The sequence below is a fragment of the Balaenoptera acutorostrata genome, chromosome 3, assembly GCF_949987535.1.
Source record: "Balaenoptera acutorostrata chromosome 3, mBalAcu1.1, whole genome shotgun sequence".
Taxonomy (NCBI): domain Eukaryota; kingdom Metazoa; phylum Chordata; class Mammalia; order Artiodactyla; family Balaenopteridae; genus Balaenoptera; species Balaenoptera acutorostrata.
The window spans coordinates 86,996,219-87,018,651 of record NC_080066.1 but is presented as its reverse complement, the minus strand read 5'-3'; the positions used below and the strand labels follow the sequence as shown (position 1 = coordinate 87,018,651).

Genomic DNA, 22,433 nt, shown 5'->3' with positions numbered 1-22,433 from the left:
TTTATAGATGGATGAATTTAACAGCAATTCAAAATCTGTGTTATGGTGGATAATTCGTTCTAAACTCAACTATCAAGTTAATAAAAAATGCTTATCACTATCACTTGATACGTGTTGAAGTCTCTCTAGCAATATTCCCAGAAATTACCAAAGCAAATTATTCAAATACATTAAACATCTGCTACAAACATCACATGTGTGCCAGTTCTAAATAGTATTAGATCTAGAAATGAAAAGTAACAATAATATGTCTGTGTTCCACAAAGGAAACTCCAAAGGAATTTGAAGTAAAAGTTGAGTGGGTAGCACAAGCATTTGCTGAACTTAAAAAAGAGCCATGAAGATACAAAGGACTTACACTGTAATTTTTAATAAGTTAAAGGGGGAGGGGCTTCCCTGGTCGTGCAGTGGTTAAGAATCTGCCTGCCAACGCAGGGGACACGGGTTTGATCCCTGGCCCGGGAAGATCCCACATGCCGCGGAGCACCTAAGCCATGCACCACAACTACTGAGCCTGCACTCTACAGCCTGTGAGCCACGACTACTGAAGCCCACGCGCCTAGAGCCCCTGTTCTGCAACAAAAAGAGTCATGACAATGAGAAGCCTGTGCACCGTAACGAAGAGTAGTCCCTGCTCGCTGCAACTAGAGAAAGCCCACGCACAGCAACAAAGACCCAACACAGCCAAAAATAAAAGCAAATAAATAAATTTTTAAAAAAAGTTAAAGGGGGAAAGAAATATATATTCAATTAAATGTGAAAGCCACCAATTGTCCAGACATCTTAAAAATAGCATAAAGAATATATTTCTTACTTGCTGTCAATGAGCACTTCAGATTGCCGATTATTCACTTGATTATCACTCTTGTGGCGAAACTGAAAATCAAAGTGTTTGTGAAAAAACATATTAAATCATACTTTGTCAGCACAAATAGTGACACTGAAAATACTTTGAGTTCATCTGCTTGGATAATATCACCATCGGTCTAAAATGAGCATGACTTATGCTTACCTTGGACCCAGCTCCACGTGTTCTAAATCTGAATCAAGACCCTTCCCACTAAACTTCATTCTAGGTGTCACCAATGCAACAAGTCTAGCCACATGCTCTTCCAATTCCCACACATTTATAGTTGTTTTGAAGAAGACAATGTGCCCTTTACTCTGTCACACAGTTCCAGAGAAAACCATACATTAATTTTGATGTCTTCAACAAGGAATGGGGCTTCCATTTCTCTCACATATGTGCTCAATAATTTACTGGAACATCATTCATTCTGTTTTATGGATTTCTTTGAAGTCAAGCAATTACTTGTAACAACATGTATTCTTGTTCTCCAGAAATTCTAATTGTTAACAGTGATCTTATGAAATACTGAGCATTTAAAACAAAAATCAGAATACAATACTGAACCACATTTGGTGTGGATTTATGTTTTTATGCCCAAGTGATCCTATTTCTTCTTTTGTATTCCAGTAATGAAAATATCTTATATTGCTTAGAAGAATCCACATATTATGAGCCTTCTACTAAACTCATAAATTAGCGGCCATTCAGATAAGGCTTTCTACATGAGCTGCCAAGACCAGATAGTAATAGGCTAAAGTAGAGATAAGATGTTATTTCAATCAATTAGCCTAAATGCACAGATGAACAGGAGATAAGAAATTTTGATTTTATATATTATAATCATCAGGATTATTACTTTTTCCTTTAAAAAAAAAACTCATAATATTGTATCAATATCACAATATATAAATTGCTTCCATCAGCCCTTCCCTTTTTCAACGTCCCTCCCAAATTCATCCCAATCTTTCTATTAGACTGTGCTCAGTGCCTACAATTACACTGATTGCCAGGTATAAGTCAATGAATATTACTAGGGAAAAAAAGATACTTAGCATTGGTTAACATGAAAAGCGTTTATAGTACTAGTAGAGGAGTAAATTAAGCCAGCCCATCATTGGCGTGCAAACTTCTTTCCACCACCACTGCCATAGACGGGGAAGATCATTTTGACAGAATATATAATTTGACAGGGGTGGAGAGTCTCTGCTCCTCCATACCTATACCCTGTCCTTCTACACTCTGCCCTGTGCCAGGGGAAGCTGACCTATTTAATCCTTGCCCTTTGGCTATTGATCGGGCTTGGCCAATAGGTGGTACTGACAGAAACTCATGGGGCCAGAGGAGAGGAAAATGGGGTATGTATTCCTGGCTTCTTTTGAGCTGAGTCAGCAGTGGCCACTTCCTCTACAGGTAGCCCTCAGCTACAGCTCCAGGTCCAGCAATTGCTTCCTCCTTTTGCTCCTTCAGGTCTAGAAGTAGTATTGCCACCTATGTTGTTGCTACCCTATGTGCTTTTTCTCACTCACAACCCTTTAAGTAGTCCCTTCATTATTAATCTTTCTCCAATCTACCCCCATTCCAAGGTGACATCTCTTTCCTGCCAAGACCCTGACTAACCAGCACATACTATCACAAAAATAAAAGCATATTCAAGCATTAACTGCAGAAGACACAAAAAGAGACTTAGTATTTAGTCACATCTGTATCTAACCTGAAAATAGTCCCCTAAATTGACTAGCTGGCATCACAGAAAAGGACCAAGCAGTTTACCACCTAAAAGCTGAGGGGCCCACTCTCTGGGCCTCAGGATGCTCAGGCTTTGCCAAGGGGTCTTGGCATTGGCACAGATGGAGTCTGGAAGGACTAGAAATGGTAATCCCATGTATGAGTTCAAAGGGGATATAAATCTGTCAGTCACTGGCAAATAGAGAGCTATTGAGGCTAGGGTGCATGCAATCACCTAGGAGAGAATAGAACTTGTCTGGATTTAGAATGTTTGGTTTGCCCAAGGCTTTGTTTTAAATCTTTGAATTTGAATGACCTTTGGATTATGGAGACTTCAAAACTTTCTGCTGTCTTATACCTTAATTATTTACATTAGTTGCCCGACTTTTGAAGTTATTTGATATTGTAATTTCTGGTATAATGAGCAGAGGATGTGAGAATGCCTAATATCTACCAACTCCCAAAACTTAGACAAAGACTAGAGACATAGGATAAATAATACTTCACTAGGTGGAAGCAGGTTTGTGATCCAATTCTGGTCTTACCACTAACTGGTTGTATGTTCATTAGAAAATCTTTAGTTCCTTACAGGCTTTAGTTTCCTCAAGTACAAAATGAGGGTGTGAGTCTAGTTATTGAAGCCCCCTTGTTATTATCATAAACAGGCTCTAGCTCTATGACATCTATTTTAATCATCAAATAAGTAACCATAGAGTTTCTTATGGTATTTACCAAAAGAGCTTCATTCAAAAATTTCAAATGGATCTCTATTTTCTACTTCTGAGAGGTCACAATTGAAACTGAGACCTTAGGAATGCTCAAAAGCAAATACTTACATAATCATCTGTGGCATCTTTGACAGCTGTCATAGTTACCACCAGGACCAAAGGTACAATGGTGGTAAACCAGGTCAAGGAGGAAATTTCTGGAATCAGCTGAAACAAATATTTCAAGTAGTTTAGGGCTTTTAAATTTCATAAAGATAGCTTTCAATTTTTGTCACTCAATTTTATGACTTGACAGAAATTAATGAAATGATATTCAGATATTTGTACAAATATGGAACAGCTTTTCAGTAATTTAAGTGTTTGCACTCAGGTATAAGACACATAGAATAGAAGTATCATTGAAACAATTTTCAGACTGCCTGACAAAAATTAAATTTTTATAGCAAGTTGAGAAGTAAGCTTCTTGAAATCTTTCACAAATGACAATCTTTCTCTAGGATGATAAATGTCACCTATCTTTTCTCAGCTTCTCATTTCAACTTTTCACAGTTTTACCAACTCCTTACCAATTCCCAAAGAGAGAATCCTTGAGCACCTACCTTGCACCAGACACTGTGCCAAGTACTTTTAGATATTATGTCATTTGATCCTCAGAGAAGTTTTTTGCATTAGATTCTGTGCCAGAGGTGTTTTGCACAAACCCAGAGTGCTTACATTCCATGTAAATAGCACCCTGAGTGCACAGCATAGAATACACTGTGAATGGCAGTCTAGAGTCAGGAAATGCCACGGCCCTGGGTATCATTTTCCCATTTTATAAAAAAGGTATCTGAGAAGTCAAACAACTAAGCCAAGAACATACACTGCTAAAACTTGAACCTAGGTCTATTTAACTCCAAAGCTTGGACCTGTACCTGTAAAGCCACCCATCTGAGAGAGACATAGGAACAGTTGACATGACTCCCTTACAAAAGTAGTTTTCAAGTGGCGTTCAGTTTGGAGCTACGTCAGGGCCATCAGGCGGGGAAGGATGGGTGGAGATGGTCAGTGTGTGGCAATCAGGCCCCATCGAAACAGCACTACAATAAATTTATTGTAGTGCTGTTTTATGTAATTTTATGTAATAACTTCCAAATAAAATTTAAAAAAAAAACAAACCTCAAAAGCCTCTGAAGTACCAACAAAAATATTAGGCTGGGTGGCAGAAAAGCTGGATTCTAGTCTGAGTTCTATCATTAACTCATGGTAAAACCTTTACACCTCACTTAACTTCTCCAGGTCTCATTTCTTCACCAATAAAAGAAAGGAGGTTGTACTGAACCATCCCGAAGATCCCTTCCAGATATAAAACTCTCTGAACAAGAGCCTTTGGCCATAAATAAGAAACCCATTAGAGAAATGAGCTCAAAATTCTAGGACAGTGTAAAGGGTTCTATGAAGAAACCAAAATTCATGGGGGAAAAAGAAAGTCTCCTCAAAAATTGTAAGGTATACTTTCACTGCTTTTTTTTTCTTGTTCAGCATCCAGTTCTTCTCAACTCTATCCTTAATTCTTAAAGAACTACCCCACTCCTCTACTTTGAGTACACGTAATTTTGGTGGACTGATTCCATCCAGCTGGCTCCTAGGCTTTGGCATGTGATCTAGGTCAAGGCAATTCCTGAGCCACAGTGATTGATTTAGGATAGGAAGGTAAGAGCATGGTCCAATTACAACTAATCCCAAAACCTGCTGGAGCAACAGAAAAAGTGATTCATTCTCATTCTCTCTCTCTCCCTCTCCCTCTTTACTCTTCCTCCTCCCTCTTCCTCTCTCCCCTTCTCCCCCTCTGCCTCTGCCTCCCTTTTACAAGGGAGTTGAAGCTAGGAGAATAAAAGTCTAAAGTTTTCAAGGAGCACCAAGTAGAGAGGGCCTGTAAAGTAAACATGGAGGAAGTAGAAAAAGAGAAGTCACATCCTGTTAAAATAGTTTGCCCATGAATTGTCATACATAAAATACACTAAGTGAATTTAGATGCCTACCACTTACAACCAAAAGATTCTTAACACAGTTATTCTATTGAATAAATAGTTATTCAATTAAAGAAAAAATAGTACTCACGGTATAATCCAGATTGTACATATCTAGTCCATCTTCTTATTTTCTATAATTAACACATAGCCCAGTACATTCTGAATCTACCAGTTTGATCTGATTAAATCACTCTAAAGTAAATACTAGGTAAATAACTGGCTAACATGAGCTGTTTATATGTATGTACATTCTTTGATTTATGCCCTTTCTTCCTAAAATATCAATAAAAGCTGAAATTTCATTTAGGTTCAAATTTTAGTCAAATGGAAAGAAAAAGAAAGGTTTCTAACTACCAATTAACCACTCAAAACTATCAAAAATAGTCACAGTGAAATAACATATAACATACATCATTTATTATATATATATATATATAAAATTCATCATTGTTCTTAGATGCAAATGAAATTTGCCAGATTAAGTTCCACAAAGTACTACTCAGCTAGACTCTTTGCTTCAACTCTCTCAATACCCATACTGTGAATGTGATAGGGAGATAAAGAAAGGAAGGAGGCTATGAACAGTAATTATTAGGCTCTGGTTTGGTTCAAATAAAGTACAAGGCAGCATTTTAAAATGACCTCAGTGTTTAAAATGATGAATGTACTAGTTTTTACCCATTCCTAGCCCTCCCACCCTTGTGGAGAGAAACAGCAATAATAACTAAATAATTAAAAATCTGATAAAGCTGATTTTCTCTAAGCATGAACATTTAGCTAAGTAAAATAACTTATTTTTTCAAGTTATATGAATATTTCAAACAAACAGACGATGAAGAAATACAACCTAAACATTACCTGTAAAATCAGAAGGAAAAGGAAATACACATTTGCCACTCTTTGAAACTGTTCAAATAAATTAATGGGCAAGAAGGTGAGAATGTTGTACTTGGATGTGTGGATACGATTATCCTGAAAAAGAAACAGCATCACATTAGTTTGGGGCGAAGCACTGCTCATTATCAAATAGCTCTAAACTTACAAGACTGAGCATGAGTTATGCCAGAGCAAGAAAGATAAGCCAACTATCTAGGAAATTTCAAACTCTGTGTGGGCCAAGGGTTTCATTTTTCCCAAGATGACATGCTCCTGATACTACGTGCAATTACTGTTCAACTCCATAAAATCATCCATGACTAAAAAATTTATCAAGTGCAAAAGTCTGCCCCTGACTTTTTTTATTTTTATGCTTCATTCATTTGGCAGTTATTTCTTGAGAACCTACTGTATGCAGACACTGAGCTCATGCTGGATCTCATGAGGTAAGAAGGGACTTTAAGGATCACCTGGTTCACCTTCCCAAAGCATGACCCTTTAGATAACTCTGACAAGGGGCCCCTAGGTCTGTCTTTGAAAGTCTTCTGATAAGAAACTGACCACCTTGCCAGGCAGCCTATTTCCATTTCAGAATGGGAATTGCTAGAAAGGTCTTCATTATGAGAGACTCAAATCTGCCTGCCTGTAAATTTTGCCATATGCCAAATTCCATCCCTGGGGCCACCTAAATCAAGTCTAAGCCCTTTCCATGTTGACAACCTTCAAATACCTGAAGATGACTCATAGGACTCCCCTGTATCTTCTCCACTATGATCTAGACATTCCCGAAACCCTCAGCCATTCTCCATGACTTTTCATGGACATCTTTTCCAGGTCAGCCTCTTCTGCATCCATCCCAACCTTTCTGCATCTCTCTTAAAACATGGTGTCCAGAACTAAACACATACTGCAGATCTGCTTCAACTGATCCGTGTACAAAAGAAACTTTGATGTTCCATATTCTGGATTATTGTACTAATATGCCTTAAAAATTCATTAGCATTTTGTCAATTAATCTCACTGTTTATTCATATTGAGGTTTTTTTAATTTTAGAATTTTATTTATTTTTTTATACAGCAGGTTCTTATTAGTTATCCATTTTATACATATTAGTGTATATATGTCAATCTCAATCTCCCAATTCATCACACCACCACACCCCCCTGCCACTTTCCCCCCTTGGTGTCCATACGTTTGTTCTCTATATCTGTCTCTCTATTTCTGCCCTGCAAACTGGTTCAGCTGTACCATTTTTCTAGGTTCCACATATATATTCATATTGAGTTTTGATGAACTAAAATCTCTAGGTCATTTCTTCATAAATCACTATCAAATCAGGGCTCCTCTTCCTAAACATTCACAGTTGATTTTGTTTTAAATACTGATGATTTTTCATATATTCCTATTATACAAGCCAAATGAAAGCAATTAATCTTGAGTGTTCTATCCCAAAGTAGTAAACATTCCTCCCAGCTTTATGTCATCAAAAAATTTCAAACACATGCCTTTTATATAGTCTTCCAAAGTTATATAAAACTAATACATTAAAAAGTTCAGAGCTAAAAACCAAAAACCAATTTTTTAATTAAGGAAATAAAACTATGGCAAGCTACGAGAGACTTCTCCACAGATTAATGTTAATATCTTTTTCAGGTGTTTATATCTACCTAACTATATTCCCATGAGGCTTAACTCTATCTTATTCACAAAGATAGCAGGAGAAATTTGGGGTGACAGATCTTACTGACATTCAGAATCAACATACCCAGAGAATTTCCATCCACTAATATTTTAAAATGGAGGTTAGTCTGTGTGACCTATTTTTTTAAATTTATTTTTTACTGAAGTATATTCTATTTACAGTTTTGTGTTAGTTTCTGGTGTACAGCAAAGTGATTCAGATATATATATATATTCTTTATATATATATTCTTATATATATGTTCTTTTTCATATTCTTTTCCATTATAGTTTATTACAGGATATTAAATATAGCTCCCTGTGCTATAGAGTAGGACCTTTCTGTTTATCCATTCTATACATAATAGTTTGCATCTGCTAACCCCAAACTCCCCATCTATTCATCCGCCACCCCCTCTTCCCCTTGGCAACCACAAGTCTGTGCTCTATGTCTGTGAGTCTGCTTCTGTTTCGTAGATAGGGTCATTTGTGTCATATTTTAGAATCCACATATAAGTAATATCATATGGTATTTGTCTTTCTCTTTCTCACTTACTTCACTTAGTATGATAATCTCTAGGTCCACCCATGTTGCTGCAAATGGTGTTATTTCATTCCTCTTTATGGCTGAGTAGTATTCTATTTTATATATATATATATACCACATCTTCTTTATCCATTCACCTGTCAACGGACATTTAGGTTGCTTCCATATCTTGGCTATTGTAAATAGTGCTCAATGAACATTGGGGTGCATGTATCTTTTCGAATTAGAGTTTTGTCTGGATATATGCCCAGGAGTGGGATTGCTGGATCATACGGCAACTCTATTTTTAGTTTTTTGAGGAACATCCATACTGTTTTCCATAGTGGCTGCACCAACTTACGTTCCCACAAACAGTGCAGGAGGGTTCCCTTTTCTCCACAACCTCTCCAGCATTTGTTATTTGTAGACTTTTTTATGATGGCCATTCTGACCAGTGTGAGGTGGTACCTCATTGCAGATTTGATTTACATCTCTCTAACAATTAGCGATGTTGAGCATCTTTTCATGTGCCTATTGGCTATCTGTATGTTGTGTTTGGAGAAATGCCTATTTAGGTCTTCTGCCCATTTTTTGATTGGGTTGTTTTTTGTTGCTGAGCTGTTTGTATATTTTGGAAATTAAGCTCTCTTCAGTCGCATCATTTGCAAATATTTTCTCCCAGTCCGTAGATTGTTGTTTCTTTTCGTTCCTGGTTTCCTTTGCTGTGCAAAAGCTTATACGTTTGATTAGATCCCATTTGTTTATTTTTGCTTTTATTTCTATTGCCCTAGGAGACTGACCTAAGAAAACACTTGTATGATTTATGTCAGAGAATGTTTTGCCTATGTTCTCCTCTAGGAGTTTTATGATGTCACATCTTATATTTAAGTCTTTAAGCCATCTTGAGTCAATTTTTGTGTGTGGTGTGAGGGTGTGTTATAACTTCATTGATTTCCATGTAGCTGTCCACCTTTCCCAACACCACGTGCTGAAGAGACTCTTTTCTCCATTGTATATTCACACCTCCTTTGTCAAAGATTGATTGACTATAGGTGTGTGGGTTTATTTATGGGCTCTCTATTTTATTTCGTTGATCCATATGTCTGTTTTTGTGCAAATACCATGTGGTTTTGATGACTATAGTTTTGTAGTATTGTCTGAAGTCTGGGAGGGTTATTCCTCCTGCTTTGTTCTTTTGCCTCAGAATTGCTTTGGCAATTCTGGGTCTTTTATGACCCAGAATTGGGTTCCATATAAATTTTAGGATTATTTGTTCTAGTTCTGTGAAAAATCTCATGGGTAATTTGATAGGGATCACATTAAATCTGTAGATTGCTTTGGGTAGTATGGCCATTTTAACAATATTAATTCTTCCAATCCAAGAGCCTGGGATATCTTTCCTTTTCTTGAATCATCTTCAATTTCCTCTATCAATGTTTTATAGTTCTCAGAATATGTCTTTCAGCTCCCTGATGAGGTTTATTCCTAAGTATTTTTTTGATGCGATTTTAAAAAGGATTGTTTTTTTGTATTCCCTTTCTGATATTTCATTGTTAGTGTAAGGAAATGTAACCAATTTCTGTATGTTAATCTTGTATCCTGCTACCTTGCTGAATTTGTTTATCAGTTCTAGTAGTTTTTTGTATGGAGTCTTTAGGGTTTTCTATATATAGTATCATGTCATCTGCTTATAATGACAGTTTTACCTCTTCCCTACCAGTTTGAATACCTTTAATTTCTTTTTCTTGTCTGATTGCTGTAGCTAGGACTTCCAATACTATGTTAAGTGAGAGTGGACATCCTTGTCTTGTTCCAGATTTTAGCAGGAAGGCTTTTAGCTTTTCACCATTGAGTATTAATTTGGCTGTGGGTTTGTCACAAATAATTTTTATTATGTTGAGATATGTTCCCTCTATACACACTTTGGTAAGAGTTTTTATTGTGAATGGATGTCAAATTTTATCAAATGCTTTTTCTGCATCTATTGAGATGATCATGTGGTTTTTGTCTTTCCTTTTGTGGATGTGGTGTATCACATTGATTGATTTGCATATGTTGAACCATCCTTGTGACCCTGGGATGAATCAAACTTGATGATGGTGTATGATCTTTTTTATGTGTAGTGGATTCAGTTTGCTAATATTTTTTTAAGTTGTTTTTTGTTTTAATTAATTAATTTATTTATTTATTTTTGGCTGTGTTGGGTCTTCGTTTCTGTGAGGGCTTTCTCTAGTTGTGGCAAGCGGGGGCCACTCTTCATCACAGTGCGTGGGCCTCTCACTATCATGGCCTCTCTTCTTGCAGAGCACAGGCTCCAGACACGCAGGCTCAGTAGTTGTGGCTCACGGGCCCAGTTGCTCCGCAGCATGTGGGATCTTCCCAGACCAGGGCTCGAACCCATGTCCCCTGCATTAGCAGGCAGATTCTCAACCACTGTGCCACCAAGGAAGCCCAGTTTGCTAATATTTTGTTGAGAATTTTTGCATCTTTATTCATCAAAGATATTGGTCTGTAATTTTCTTTTTTGGTAGTGTTTTTGTCTAGTTTTGGTATCAGGGTGATGGTGGCTTCATAGAATGACTTTGGGAGTGCTCCCACCTCTTTAATCTTTTGGAAGAGTTTGAGAATGATCAATATAAGTTCTTCATTGCATGCTTGGTAGAATTCCCCAGTGAAGTCATCTGGTGCTGGACTTTTGCTTGCCAGGAATTTTTTTTTTTTTTTTAATTACAGATTCCATTTCACTTCTAGTGGTGGGTCTATTCAAATTATCTATTTCTTCTTGATTCAATTTTGGTGGGCTGTATATTTCTAGAAAATTGTCCATTTCTTCTAGGGTGTCCAATTTGTTGGCATATAATTGTTCATAGTATTCTCTTAAAGTTTTTTTTTTTCCCCCTGCGGTATTGGTTTTTATTTCTCCTCTTTCCTTTCTTCTTTTGTTTATTTGGGTCTTCTCTCTTTTCTTCTTGGTGAGCTTGGCCAGAAGTTTGTCAATTTTTTACCCCTTTAAAGAACCAGCTCTTTGTTTTATCAATTTTTTTCTACTGTTTTTTTTTAATCTCTATTTTATTTATTTCCTCTCTGATCTTTATTATCTCCTTCTTTCTGCTGACTTTAGGTTTTGTTTGTTCTTTTTCTACTTCTTTTAGGTGGTAAGTTAGGTTGTTTATTTCAGACTTTCCTTATTTCTGGAGGAAGGCCTGTATCACTATGAACTTCCCTCTTAGAACTGCTTTTGCTACATCCCACAGATTTTGTATGGTTGTGCTTTCATTGTCATTTGTCTCAAGGTATTTTTTTTAATTCCTCTTTGATTTCATCATTGACCCATTGGTTTTTTTTAGTAGCATGTTGTTTAATCTCCTTGTAATCATTTTTTTCTCATTTCTCTTTCTGTGGTTGATTTCTAGTTTCATGCCGTTGTGGTCAGGAAAAATACTTGAGATAATTTCTCTCCTCCTAAATTTGTTGAGGCTTGTTTTGTGTCCTAGTATGTGGTCAGTCCTAGAGAATGTTCCATGTGCACTTGAAAAGAATGTGTATTCCATTAGTTTTGGGTGTAATATCATGAAAATATCGATTAAGTCTAACTGTTCTATTGTATTGTTTAGGATCTCTGTTGCCTTATTGATTTTCTGTCTGGAAGATCTGTCCACTGATGTGAGTGGGGTGTTAAAACCTCCTACTACTATTGCATTCTCATCAGTTTCTCCCTTTACATCTGTTAGTATTTGTTTTATGTATTTGAGTGATCCTATATTATGTGCATATATGTTAACACATGTAATATCCTCTTCTTATATTGATCCTTCTATCATTATATAGTGTCTTTCTTTATCTTTCTTTGTGGCCTTTGTTTTAAAGTCTATTTTGTCTGATATGAGTATTGCTATCCCTGCTTTCTTGTCATTTCCATTTGCATGAAATACCTTTTTCTGTCCCCTCACTTTCAATCTATGTGTGTTCTTTGCCCTAAAGTAGGTCTCTTATAGGCAGCATATTGTAGACTCTTGTTTTTTTTATCCAATCTGCCACTCTATGTCTTTTGATTGGAGCATTTAGTCCATTGACATTTAAGGTAATTGTTGATAGATATGTATTTATTGCCATTTTAAACCTCGTTTTCCAGTTGGTTTTGTATTTATTCTTGTTCCTTTCTTTTTCTTTCTGTTCTTCCTTTTGTGGTTTGATGGTTCTCTTTTGTATTACGCTTGTGTTCTCTTCTTTTCGGTTTTTGTGAACGTATTGTATGCTTTTGATTTGTGGTTATCTTATTTTTCAAGTATGTTAACCCATTCCTATATCTACTTGCTTTAGACTGGTAGTCATATGAGCTCAAACACATTCTTTAAAAAAATCTACATTTTCTTACTCTCCTCCCCACATTTTATTAGTTTGATGCTCTTTTTTACATCTTCATGCATATCCTTCTGCTCTTCATTGTGGTTATCATCACTTTCACAAAATTTTTTAAAAATCTGTGTACTGGCTTAAGTGATTTACTTTCCAATTGTGATTTTCTCTTTCCTATAGATTCTTGCTTCTTTTCTACCTAGAGAAAACCTTTTAATATTTCTTTTAGGATAGGTTTAGTATTGCTATATTCTTTTTAGTTTTTGCTTGTCTGAGAAATTCTTTCTCTCTCCTTCTATTCTAAATCATAATCTTGCTGGGTAGAGTATCCTAGGTTGCAGATTTTTCCCTTTCAGGACTTTAAATATATCTTGCTACTCCCTTCTGGCCAGCAACATTTCTGTAGAGAAATCAGCTGCTGGCCTTATGGGGGTTCCCTTGTAACTAACTCTTTTTCTCTTGCTACCTTTAGAATCTTCCCGTTAATTTTTGCCATTTTAATTATAGTATGTCTTGGTGTAGGTCTGTTTGGTTCATCTTGTTTGGGACTCTCTGTGCTTCTGGTACCTAGATAATCTGTTTCCTTCTTTAGGTTTGGGAAGTTTTAAGCCATAATTTCTTCAAATACATTTTTGATCCCCTCTTCTCTTCTTCTCTTCTTACCTATTATGTGTAGATTGGCATGCTTTATATCATCCCATAGGCCGTGTATATTGTTTTCATTTTTTTTTTCATGTTTCTTTCTGCCTGCTATTCTGATTGGGTGATTTCCATTATTCTATCTTCCAGATCACGTATTCATTCTTCTTCATTACTCAGTTTGCTACTTATTACCTTTAGCTCAGCTTTCATCTTAGCAAATGAGTTTTCTAGTTTTTCTTGGTTCCTCTTTATAGTTTCTAGTTCCTTTTTACGATAATCTGCATTTCTATCAACAGCCTTTCTTAATTCCTTCAGTATTTTTATTACTTCCTTTTTTAACTTGGAGTCTATTAGACTGGAGAGGTCTGTTTCATTGTTTGTTCTTTCAGGAGAATTCTCTTGATCTTTTAATTAGGAATGGTTCCTCTCCTTCTTCACTTTACTTATATTTCTCTTACTCTATGAGTTTAGGAGAAACAGTTATCTACGGTGGTCTTGGAGAGATGTTTTTATGTGGGAGAATCCCTGTGTAGCCTTGACTGAGTCTAATATGTTTGGTGTATGGGCTGCTTTTAGTATGGATGCCTGCTGCATCTTTCTTCAGTGTGTGCTGGCCATTTTCTCTTTGGTAGAGGGTGTGACTGGTGTGGTAATGAGAGCCTGCACTGGATATTGAGGGCCTCCTCTTTGTTCTGTGACTGTCATAGTCCTGTCAAGGGCAGGGCCTGCTCCCCAGTTATTGGAGTAGAAGCCCCCAGATCCATTTCTGAGCTGTGGTGTGAGGTAGGCAGGACTAGAGCACTCCTGCTGGGGGACAAGCCACTGAGTAGTCCTCACCTGGAACTGTCCACTAGTGAGTATGCTCTGTGGTGTCACCTGATACATGTCGTGTGGGCTCACAAAGTACACAGTCCTGCCTCAACTGTGCGAATGCAGGCAGTTGGCCCTGGTGTTCCTCCAGTGTTGTATTCACAAAGCCACCAGCACAGATCCATAGGTGCAGATCCACTGAAGTCAAGTACCAGGACCTCAGTAGTCATGCACCTGGACCTGCCATGGGAGCTATGGAAGCAGCCCAGACACGGCCCCACCTCCATGTGCGCATGCCTGCCCGCAAAGCCCACGGCTGCTAATGCCGGACCTGCCCCAGACACGGGAGCACCCATAGTCCACTTGGATATCCTGCACACACTGAGTTTACACAGGCCCCTGTGGCTGTGGTGTAAATCTGTGGATCGCACAGCCATGGAGAGAGGGCTCAGATTTCAGCCCTGCTTCCGACATCATGCAGCCCCTGGTGATCAGCTCTGATTTCAGCCCTGCCTCCACCTGTGGGCAATCCACTGGCTCTTGCACTCTCCCAGAGCTCATAGAGGTGGAGCCACACCCGCTGTGAGCACACCAAGAGTGAGGCTGCTATGGTGGGGGCCCTGCTCCTCCCTTCATGCCCCCATTAACAATGGCACTTCACTTCTATGGTGGGCCTGGGCTCCTTCCATGTATACTCCCTGATTGCCACCTGTATCACACTCCAGCCACCTCAGGCTGTCTCTGTGCAGCCAACCCCAATCCTCTCCCTGGGTCTGTCCTTTGAAGCCTGAGTTTCAGCACTCAGCCCCCGCATGCACCAGCAGACATGCGTCTAGGGCTGGGGACAGAAGGGAGCTGGCACAGACCATCTATACTGGTCTTTCTCTGTTCTGCCTGCTGCGAACCCACTGCTGCACTCTCCTCTGAGCCTCTGAAGCTCCCTTTCTGTCCCAGCTGATCTCCCCACCAGTGAAGCAACTTTCCAGGGTAAGGGGACCTCTCCTCTTTCACAGCTCGTTCCCAGAGAAACAGGTCCTATCCTGATCCTTTTTATTATTGTTTTTTTCTTTCATCCTACCAAGTTATGTGGTAATCTTTCTTGCAATTCTGGCTGTCTGAGATCTTTTGCCCACATTCAGTAGGTATTCTGTGAGAATGGTTCCACATGTAGATATATTTTTGATACACTTGTGGGAGGAGGTGAGCTCCACCTCCTTCTATTCTGCCATCTTGATTGGAGCCTCCTGCCATGTGACTTGTTTTAAATGAACCTACACTGACTCCTAGCAATCACTACTACCTGTTTAAAGAAAATACTGTCATCTGTTAAATGGCCATTTTTAACATCTACCAGGAATCAATGCATCCAGCTCTGTGAAACAAGCTGTGGGAGAGTAGGAGAGGTGTCAATAGAAAGACTGCAGCTTAGTTGGTCTGATGCATAAGATTGTGCTGAAAACTGTCTGTGAGCTGATGATGACTATTTTGCAGTGAGTTCTCTACCCAAGAGATGGACTGGGTAGGAAGGCTGTGAGAGCTGTTGGTCACAACACATTTTCTAAAAAAGGGACTTGGAAAAACAATGGGGACGAGGAAAGCTAAGGAGAAAAAGCAGTTAACCAAAAGGATCACATATTCCTAATTCTATTTTATATTTTCCTTCTAAGTTGAAACTAAAATAGAGGTTAAGCCTATATCTTGCTAAAAGACAGACAGAAAATCTGCTGGGACCATGACATTCAAAACTATAGCAGGCATTATAAAGAAACTCTCCTACAAAATTGAATTCCACATAGGTGAAGAGTAAATTGTATGGGATAAAGTGATAATGCCAAATGGGGACTGTGACATTTCCGTTTAAACTGATGTATAACAATGATGGTGTTTGTTCTACGGGCTCTGTTGTGACTTAGTCACAGATGATGTGAACCCTCATAGCTGACTGGGAACAAGGAACAAAGGCTCCCCCTCCTGGAGAATCTCTGCACCCTTTTACCTTTCTTTGTTTTTCAATCAAAAGGAAAAAAACGTTTCCATTTCCACTGTCTTATCCAAGAATGTGAGCGTCAGTAAGACCTTAATATTCAGTCATTTCATTGAGCCAGTCTACTGGCTTACAGTCAAACTGTATCACAACTCACTCTATAATACAGCACGGAAGATCTTCACCACTATCCTCTTAGCACTACTTTTCCATGAAGGACTACTAGACTGGAAGTCATGGCTTTAGTCTGTTAGCCAGGTGGACCAGTTAACGTGACCCCATGATAAGGTAGGTTTAACCACACGGTCACAAGCAATCTTGGACCAAGACAGGCCTCCCATGTGGTGGGAAAGAGCCTGACCCTAGAGGAGCATCAGGGACCATCTTCTCCCTGTAAGAAGCTCACTTCCAAGAGGAAGAGGGCAGAGCTGAGCTGAAGAGACCTACATATTCTGCCAAGATTGATGCATCAAGTGAATAACTCCACGTCTCATGGGGCAGAGTGAGAAAACGGGTGGACAGAGAAATGTCACCCCAGTAGAGACCCCTCCAACTGGAAGGCAACATCAGAATGAGGAAAAAGCATTGCTCCTTGAAAATACATTAATACAAAGACCCTGAGATGAGAAGGTGGCACACCTGCAGATCTAAAAGAGGGACTAAGAGGCTGGACTACAGAGGTCAGCACAAACTGAAGTTAGAGAGAGAAGTTTCTTGCAATCTATACTAAGGATTTTTGTCTTTATTTCAATGTCTTAAGTAATCCTGATAAGATTCTAATTTTAAACCATTACCCTAGCTATGGGGGTAGTGGGGGAGGGGGAGAACAAAGATGGAGGTGACAAAGAAGAGACGTGAGAAGACCAATGAGGAGGTCTTTCAGTTAGTACAGATGAGAGATGGTGGGTGGCTTAGACCAGGGTGATGGCAGAAGGGGCAGCAATGAATAATAATAATAACAACAACAACAACAATAATAGCTGATATTTATCAAGCTCTTACTGTGTGTACTGTTCTAAGAGCTTTACATTTCATAGCTCATTTTATGCTCACAACATTCTTATGAAATAGGTATTATTATCCCCATTCTACAGAAGGGAAATCCAAGGTACAGTGATATTAACTAGTTTACACAAGATTGCACAGCTTATAAGTAGTGGAAAAAAGATTTGAATCAAGGTACTCTGCTTCCAGAGCCCATTCTCTTCACCACTGTGCTTCTCCAGTTCACTGCAAAGCAGATGTCTCTTCTGTTTTCAGAGCAATCAGCCCTTGCTTTCTCCTCTACTCTGTATTTCTGGCCTGCTGTCACTTTCTCACCAAAGAAATACTGTCATGTCTACCCCCTCCTCTTGAGTCAACCCCCTCAGTAGGAGCCCCAGTTACCTACTGCCTAATGTATGACCACACATCCTTGTACTCCCTTTCAATCCCCCTCAAAGCTCAATATATGCAAATAGTATAGCTAACCACTCCCTTATTTCAGCTCTCCAACAGAAGCAGCAAAAGTCCTTTACATTTGCAACACTGACTACTTGGTGGAGGGGAAGAATAAAGTAAAAAATGATATATTCTTCAAGGGGGCCATCAAATAAAATATTCATAAAATGAGAAGCATTATTTTTTATAATCAGATTTTGTTGTGTAATCATATTGCTTAAGAAAACAAAGCAAATAGACAGTAACAAACACTACTAAACTAGGAAACAGAGCATTTGAGGAGTTTGCCTCAATCCTTCTACTGGCAAAATGGAGCTAATAATATTTCTCATTATACACTTATACAACTGTTGTGGAGATAAGGTGACATCATAGACATGAAAGCATCTTTGCTAAGTTGAAAAAATTATACAAATAGAGGATTTTTGTGAGCAATCCTCAAATAACCCAAATGGGTTTAGGAAATCCAATGTCCTAGGCAGGATAAACCGGGTATGTAATAGTAACAAACAATTCCAGAATCTTCATGGTTTAACATAATAAGGGTTTATTTTTTGCTTATACTTCTTGTGCAGCATGAGCCAGCAGGGAGACTCTGCTCATCACAGTTACTCACAATGGACCAGCCACCATCTCAAACACTTCCAGTTGCAGTACCAGAGGGAAAGAGAGAGTTCTGAAGAGTCTCACACCACAAGTTAATGCTTCAACCCAAATGCTCACAGCTCATTGACCAGAAAGAGTAACCATGTGTCCAAAAGGCAGAAAGCCAGAAACACTAATGGACACCACTAATGGCTATCACAACCAGAAATGGAAACTAACCCTAATATCTGAAGAGTGCAAGACACAACAGCTACAAAAAGTAAATATCAAAAACAAACCTTAGGGCTCCCAATCCAGTCCTGTTTTAATGCCATGTATAAGAGACATTTGACTATTTCCCCCTTCCCCTCAGCTAACAGTGCTCCAAAATTTCTTAGTCCTGTGATCTGGATGGACTTAACTCCCCTCCATAACTCCAGGGTCAAGCCCAGATTAGTTTAAACCAACTACATGGCCCATCCTCTTAATTACAATTTTGATTTCAGGGATTAGCACGTCACTATGTCATGTAATTAAGGTCTTACTAACACTCAGTTCTGGGAATTTGCTGGAGATGTAGGCTTTCTCTCTCTTCCTAGATTCCAGTCTGGAAGCAAGTAGCCTTAGCAGTCACTGACAGCATCTCAGGACCATGAGTGGAGGAGGCTGCAAAGATTAAATCCTGCACTGAAGATGCAGGGCCAGGAAATGCAGAGAACAAAACTAGACCAAGCCTCTCCTGGGGCTAGCCCTACCTCTGGACTTTTTAGTTATATGATCTGTCCATGTATGGTATTGTCTAAGTCAATCTGAGTTAATTTTTCTTTTACACCCAACCAATCGAATGCCAGGTAAGACCGTTAATAATATATACAAGATCAGTTTACATTTTTATATAATAGTTTACTTTTATCTCTATATTTGCTTTAAACAGTGAGTCATGGAAGGCTGAGCCTAAATGCGTTTGGCGGTTGTCTGGGGACACTGCCTGCGTCTGTGAATCCCACAGGCCAAACCCCAGGAGCTTTCGCAATGAGTACCAAATTTTCAGCACTAGCAAAAGATCTTCCCACATTTGAGGAAACATTTTTATGTCATGACAGGTATAAAAAGTAACTGAGGGATCTTGAGCGGGGAAAAAGCCTGTTTTTCTTACCAGAAGAGGAGACAGATATAGTATTGTTACAGTACAATCTGGATTCCAGAGAGAGAAATAGCCCTGACTCTTAAGGGAGAGATTATCTCTAAACCATAAAATGAAAACCAAAAAGAGACTGTGCCCACAGACTACTTGCATTAAAAAGGAAGTGGCCTAAAGGCATTTGCACCATGCAGGAAATATGCAAAACGCCCATGTTTATGCAAAGATCCCCAAAGAATGCATGTATGGGGCAAGCGGGCCTGGAGATTGGTTGTTTGGCACCTCACTGGTACCAGGCAGAAGCACAACTCCTCAGTATTAGTCAAATGTTGCCCACTGAGGAGTCTACAGCGTTCCAGGTTGGGAGGAATGGAGAGGTGATAATGCTCCTCTATGAACTACTAAGGGAGGGTCAACCCACAGAAGGGGCTTTACAGAGAGCTGTCGACAAACCTTGGCTACAATCATTATCATCACCACCACCATCACCACCATCAGCAGCAGTATAACATTCTCCTGAGCCTGGGCTCCCCACCATGAACAAAAACTTGTGGGAGTGAAAGAGCAGAGGCCACAATTCCCCCAACGTTCATCTATTCATTCAACTAAGGGCCTTCTATGTGTCAGGCACTGTGTCATTGAGCCAGGACTACAGAACTGAATAAAGTCCCTACCCTCCTACAGCAAGTTTGCACTTTAGTTGTAGAGAGAGAGGCAGACAATAAACTTGTAAACTGATGACACAATTTAAGATAGTGATCAATGCTATGAAGAAAATAGTGAGCTATAGAGCAGGAGCACCTTGCCTGACAAGATTCCCTTAAGAAGCCTGCTTGTTTGACTTTCCAGGTTAATGCAAACTCAAGATTACGGTATCTGATGAGACGCTGGGGTACCAGTCCCCCAGGGGATGCCCCAAACAGTTCTTCAGGCTGTCAGGAAAAAAAATTAAGAAGAACTTCCATAATATATTTTTTTAAAAATTCAAAAGTTAAGGTTCCCTAATGTTTAATGTGCAGATTGTCTTTATTATATATGTATACACATACATAATCATTCAAACATATATACATTTATATAAATACATATATATGTAAATATTATAATTATATATATATATATATACAGTAAATACGAGTATATTGGGAAAGTTTTCTTTTTACAAGTAGGAAGTATGCTCAAAAAGTTTGAAGACTGTATAGTTTTGCTTGTTATTATTGGTGTATTTGTTTATTCGTTTGGTTGCTCTCTTTCTTTTTAATTACTTTTTAATTTTTTTATTTTAATAATTTATTTTTTATTTTTTATTTTAATAACTTTATTTATTTTATTTATTTATTTTTTTCTTTCTTTCTTTTTTATTTCTTTTCTCCCTTTTCTTCTGAGCCATGTGGCTGACAGGGTCTTGGTGCTCCAGCCAGGTGTCAGGCCTGAGCCTCTGAGGTGGGAGAGCTGAGTTCAGGACATTGGTCCACTAGAGACCTCCCAGCCCCTCATAATATCAATTGATGAGAGCTCTCCCAGAGATATCCATCTCAACACTAAGACCCAGCTCCACTGAACGACCAACAAGCTCCAGTGCTGGATAACCCATGCCAAACAACTAGCAAGACAGGAACACAGCCCCACCCATTGGCAGAGAGGCTGCCTAAAATCATAATAAGTTCACAGACACCCCGAAACACACCACCGGATGCGGTCCTGCCCACCAGAAAGACAAGATCCTGCCTCATTCACCAGAACACAGGCACCAGTCCCCTCAACCAGGAAGGCTACACAACACATTGAACAAACCTTACCCACTGGGGCAGACACCAGAAACAATGGAAACTACGAACCTGCAGCCTGCAAAAAGGAGACCCCAAACACAGTGAGTGAAGCAAAATGAGAAGACAGAGAAATACACAGCAGATAAAGGAGGAAGGTAAAAACCCACCAGACCAAACAAATGAAGAGGAAATAGGCAGTCTACCTGAAAAAGAATTCAGAGTAATGATAGTAAAGATATCCAATATCTTGGAAATAGAATGGAGAAAATACAAGAAACGTTTAACAAGGACCTAGAACTAAAGAGCAAACAAACAAAGATGAACAACACAATAAATGAAATTAAAAATTCTCTAGAAGGGATCAATAGCAGAATAACTGAGGCAGAAGAACGGATAAGTGACCTGGAAGATAAAGTAGTGGAAATAACTACTGCAGAGCAGAATAAAGAAAAAAGAATGAAAAGAATTGAAGACAGTCTCAGAGACCTCTGGGACCCCATTAAATGCACCAACATCGAATTATAGGGGTCCCTGAAGAAGAAGAGAAAAAGAAAGGGACTGAGAAAATATTTGAAGAAATTATAGTTGAAAACTTCCCTAATATGGGAAAGGAAAGAGTCAATCAAGTCCAGGAAGTGCAGAGAGTCCCATACAGGATAAATCCAAGGAGAAACATGCCAAGACACATATTAATCAAACTATCAAAAATTAAATATAAAGAAAAAATATTGAAAGCAGCAAAGGAAAAGCAACAAATAACATACAAGGGAATCCCCATAAGGTTAACAGCTGATCTTTCAGCAGAAACTCTGCAAGCCAGAAGAGTGTGGCAGGGCATATTTAAAGCGATGAAAGGGAAAAACCTACAACCAAGATCACTCTACCCAGCAAGGATCTCATTCAGATTCGACAGAGAAATTAAAAACGTTACAGACAAGCAAAAGCTAAGAGAATTCAGCACCACCAAACCCGCTTTACAACAAATGCTAAAGGAACTTCTCTAGGCAGGAAACACAAGAGAAGGAAAAGACCTACAATAACAAACCCAAAACAATTAAGAAAATGGTAATAGGAACACACCTATCGAGAATTACCTTAAATGTAAATGGATTAAATGTTCCAACCAAAAGATGTAGACTGGCTGAATGGATACAAAAACAAGACCCATATATATGCTGTCTACAAGAGACCCACTTCAGATCTAGGGACGCATACAGACTGAAAGTGAGGGGATGGAAAAAGATACTCCATGCAAATGGAAATCAAAACAAAGCTGGAGTAGCAATTCTCATATCAGACAAAATAGAC

General features: G+C 38.7%; 1 protein-coding gene across 3 annotated transcripts in view; it reads right to left on the bottom strand.

Annotated features, from left to right (window-relative positions):
* The window catches only part of ATP8B4 (ATPase phospholipid transporting 8B4 (putative)), a 305,912-nt gene that overhangs the window by 155,207 nt on the left and 128,272 nt on the right, over positions 1 to 22,433 (bottom strand). For all 3 annotated transcript variants that reach the window (XM_028163557.2, XM_057544467.1, XM_057544468.1), the window contains 3 exons: positions 6,174 to 6,287; positions 3,412 to 3,510; positions 815 to 876 (listed from right to left, as the gene is read on the bottom strand). In XM_028163557.2, the coding sequence (XP_028019358.2) occupies positions 815 to 876; positions 3,412 to 3,510; positions 6,174 to 6,287 (275 nt within the window). The remainder of the gene's footprint in view (positions 1 to 814; positions 877 to 3,411; positions 3,511 to 6,173; positions 6,288 to 22,433) is intronic.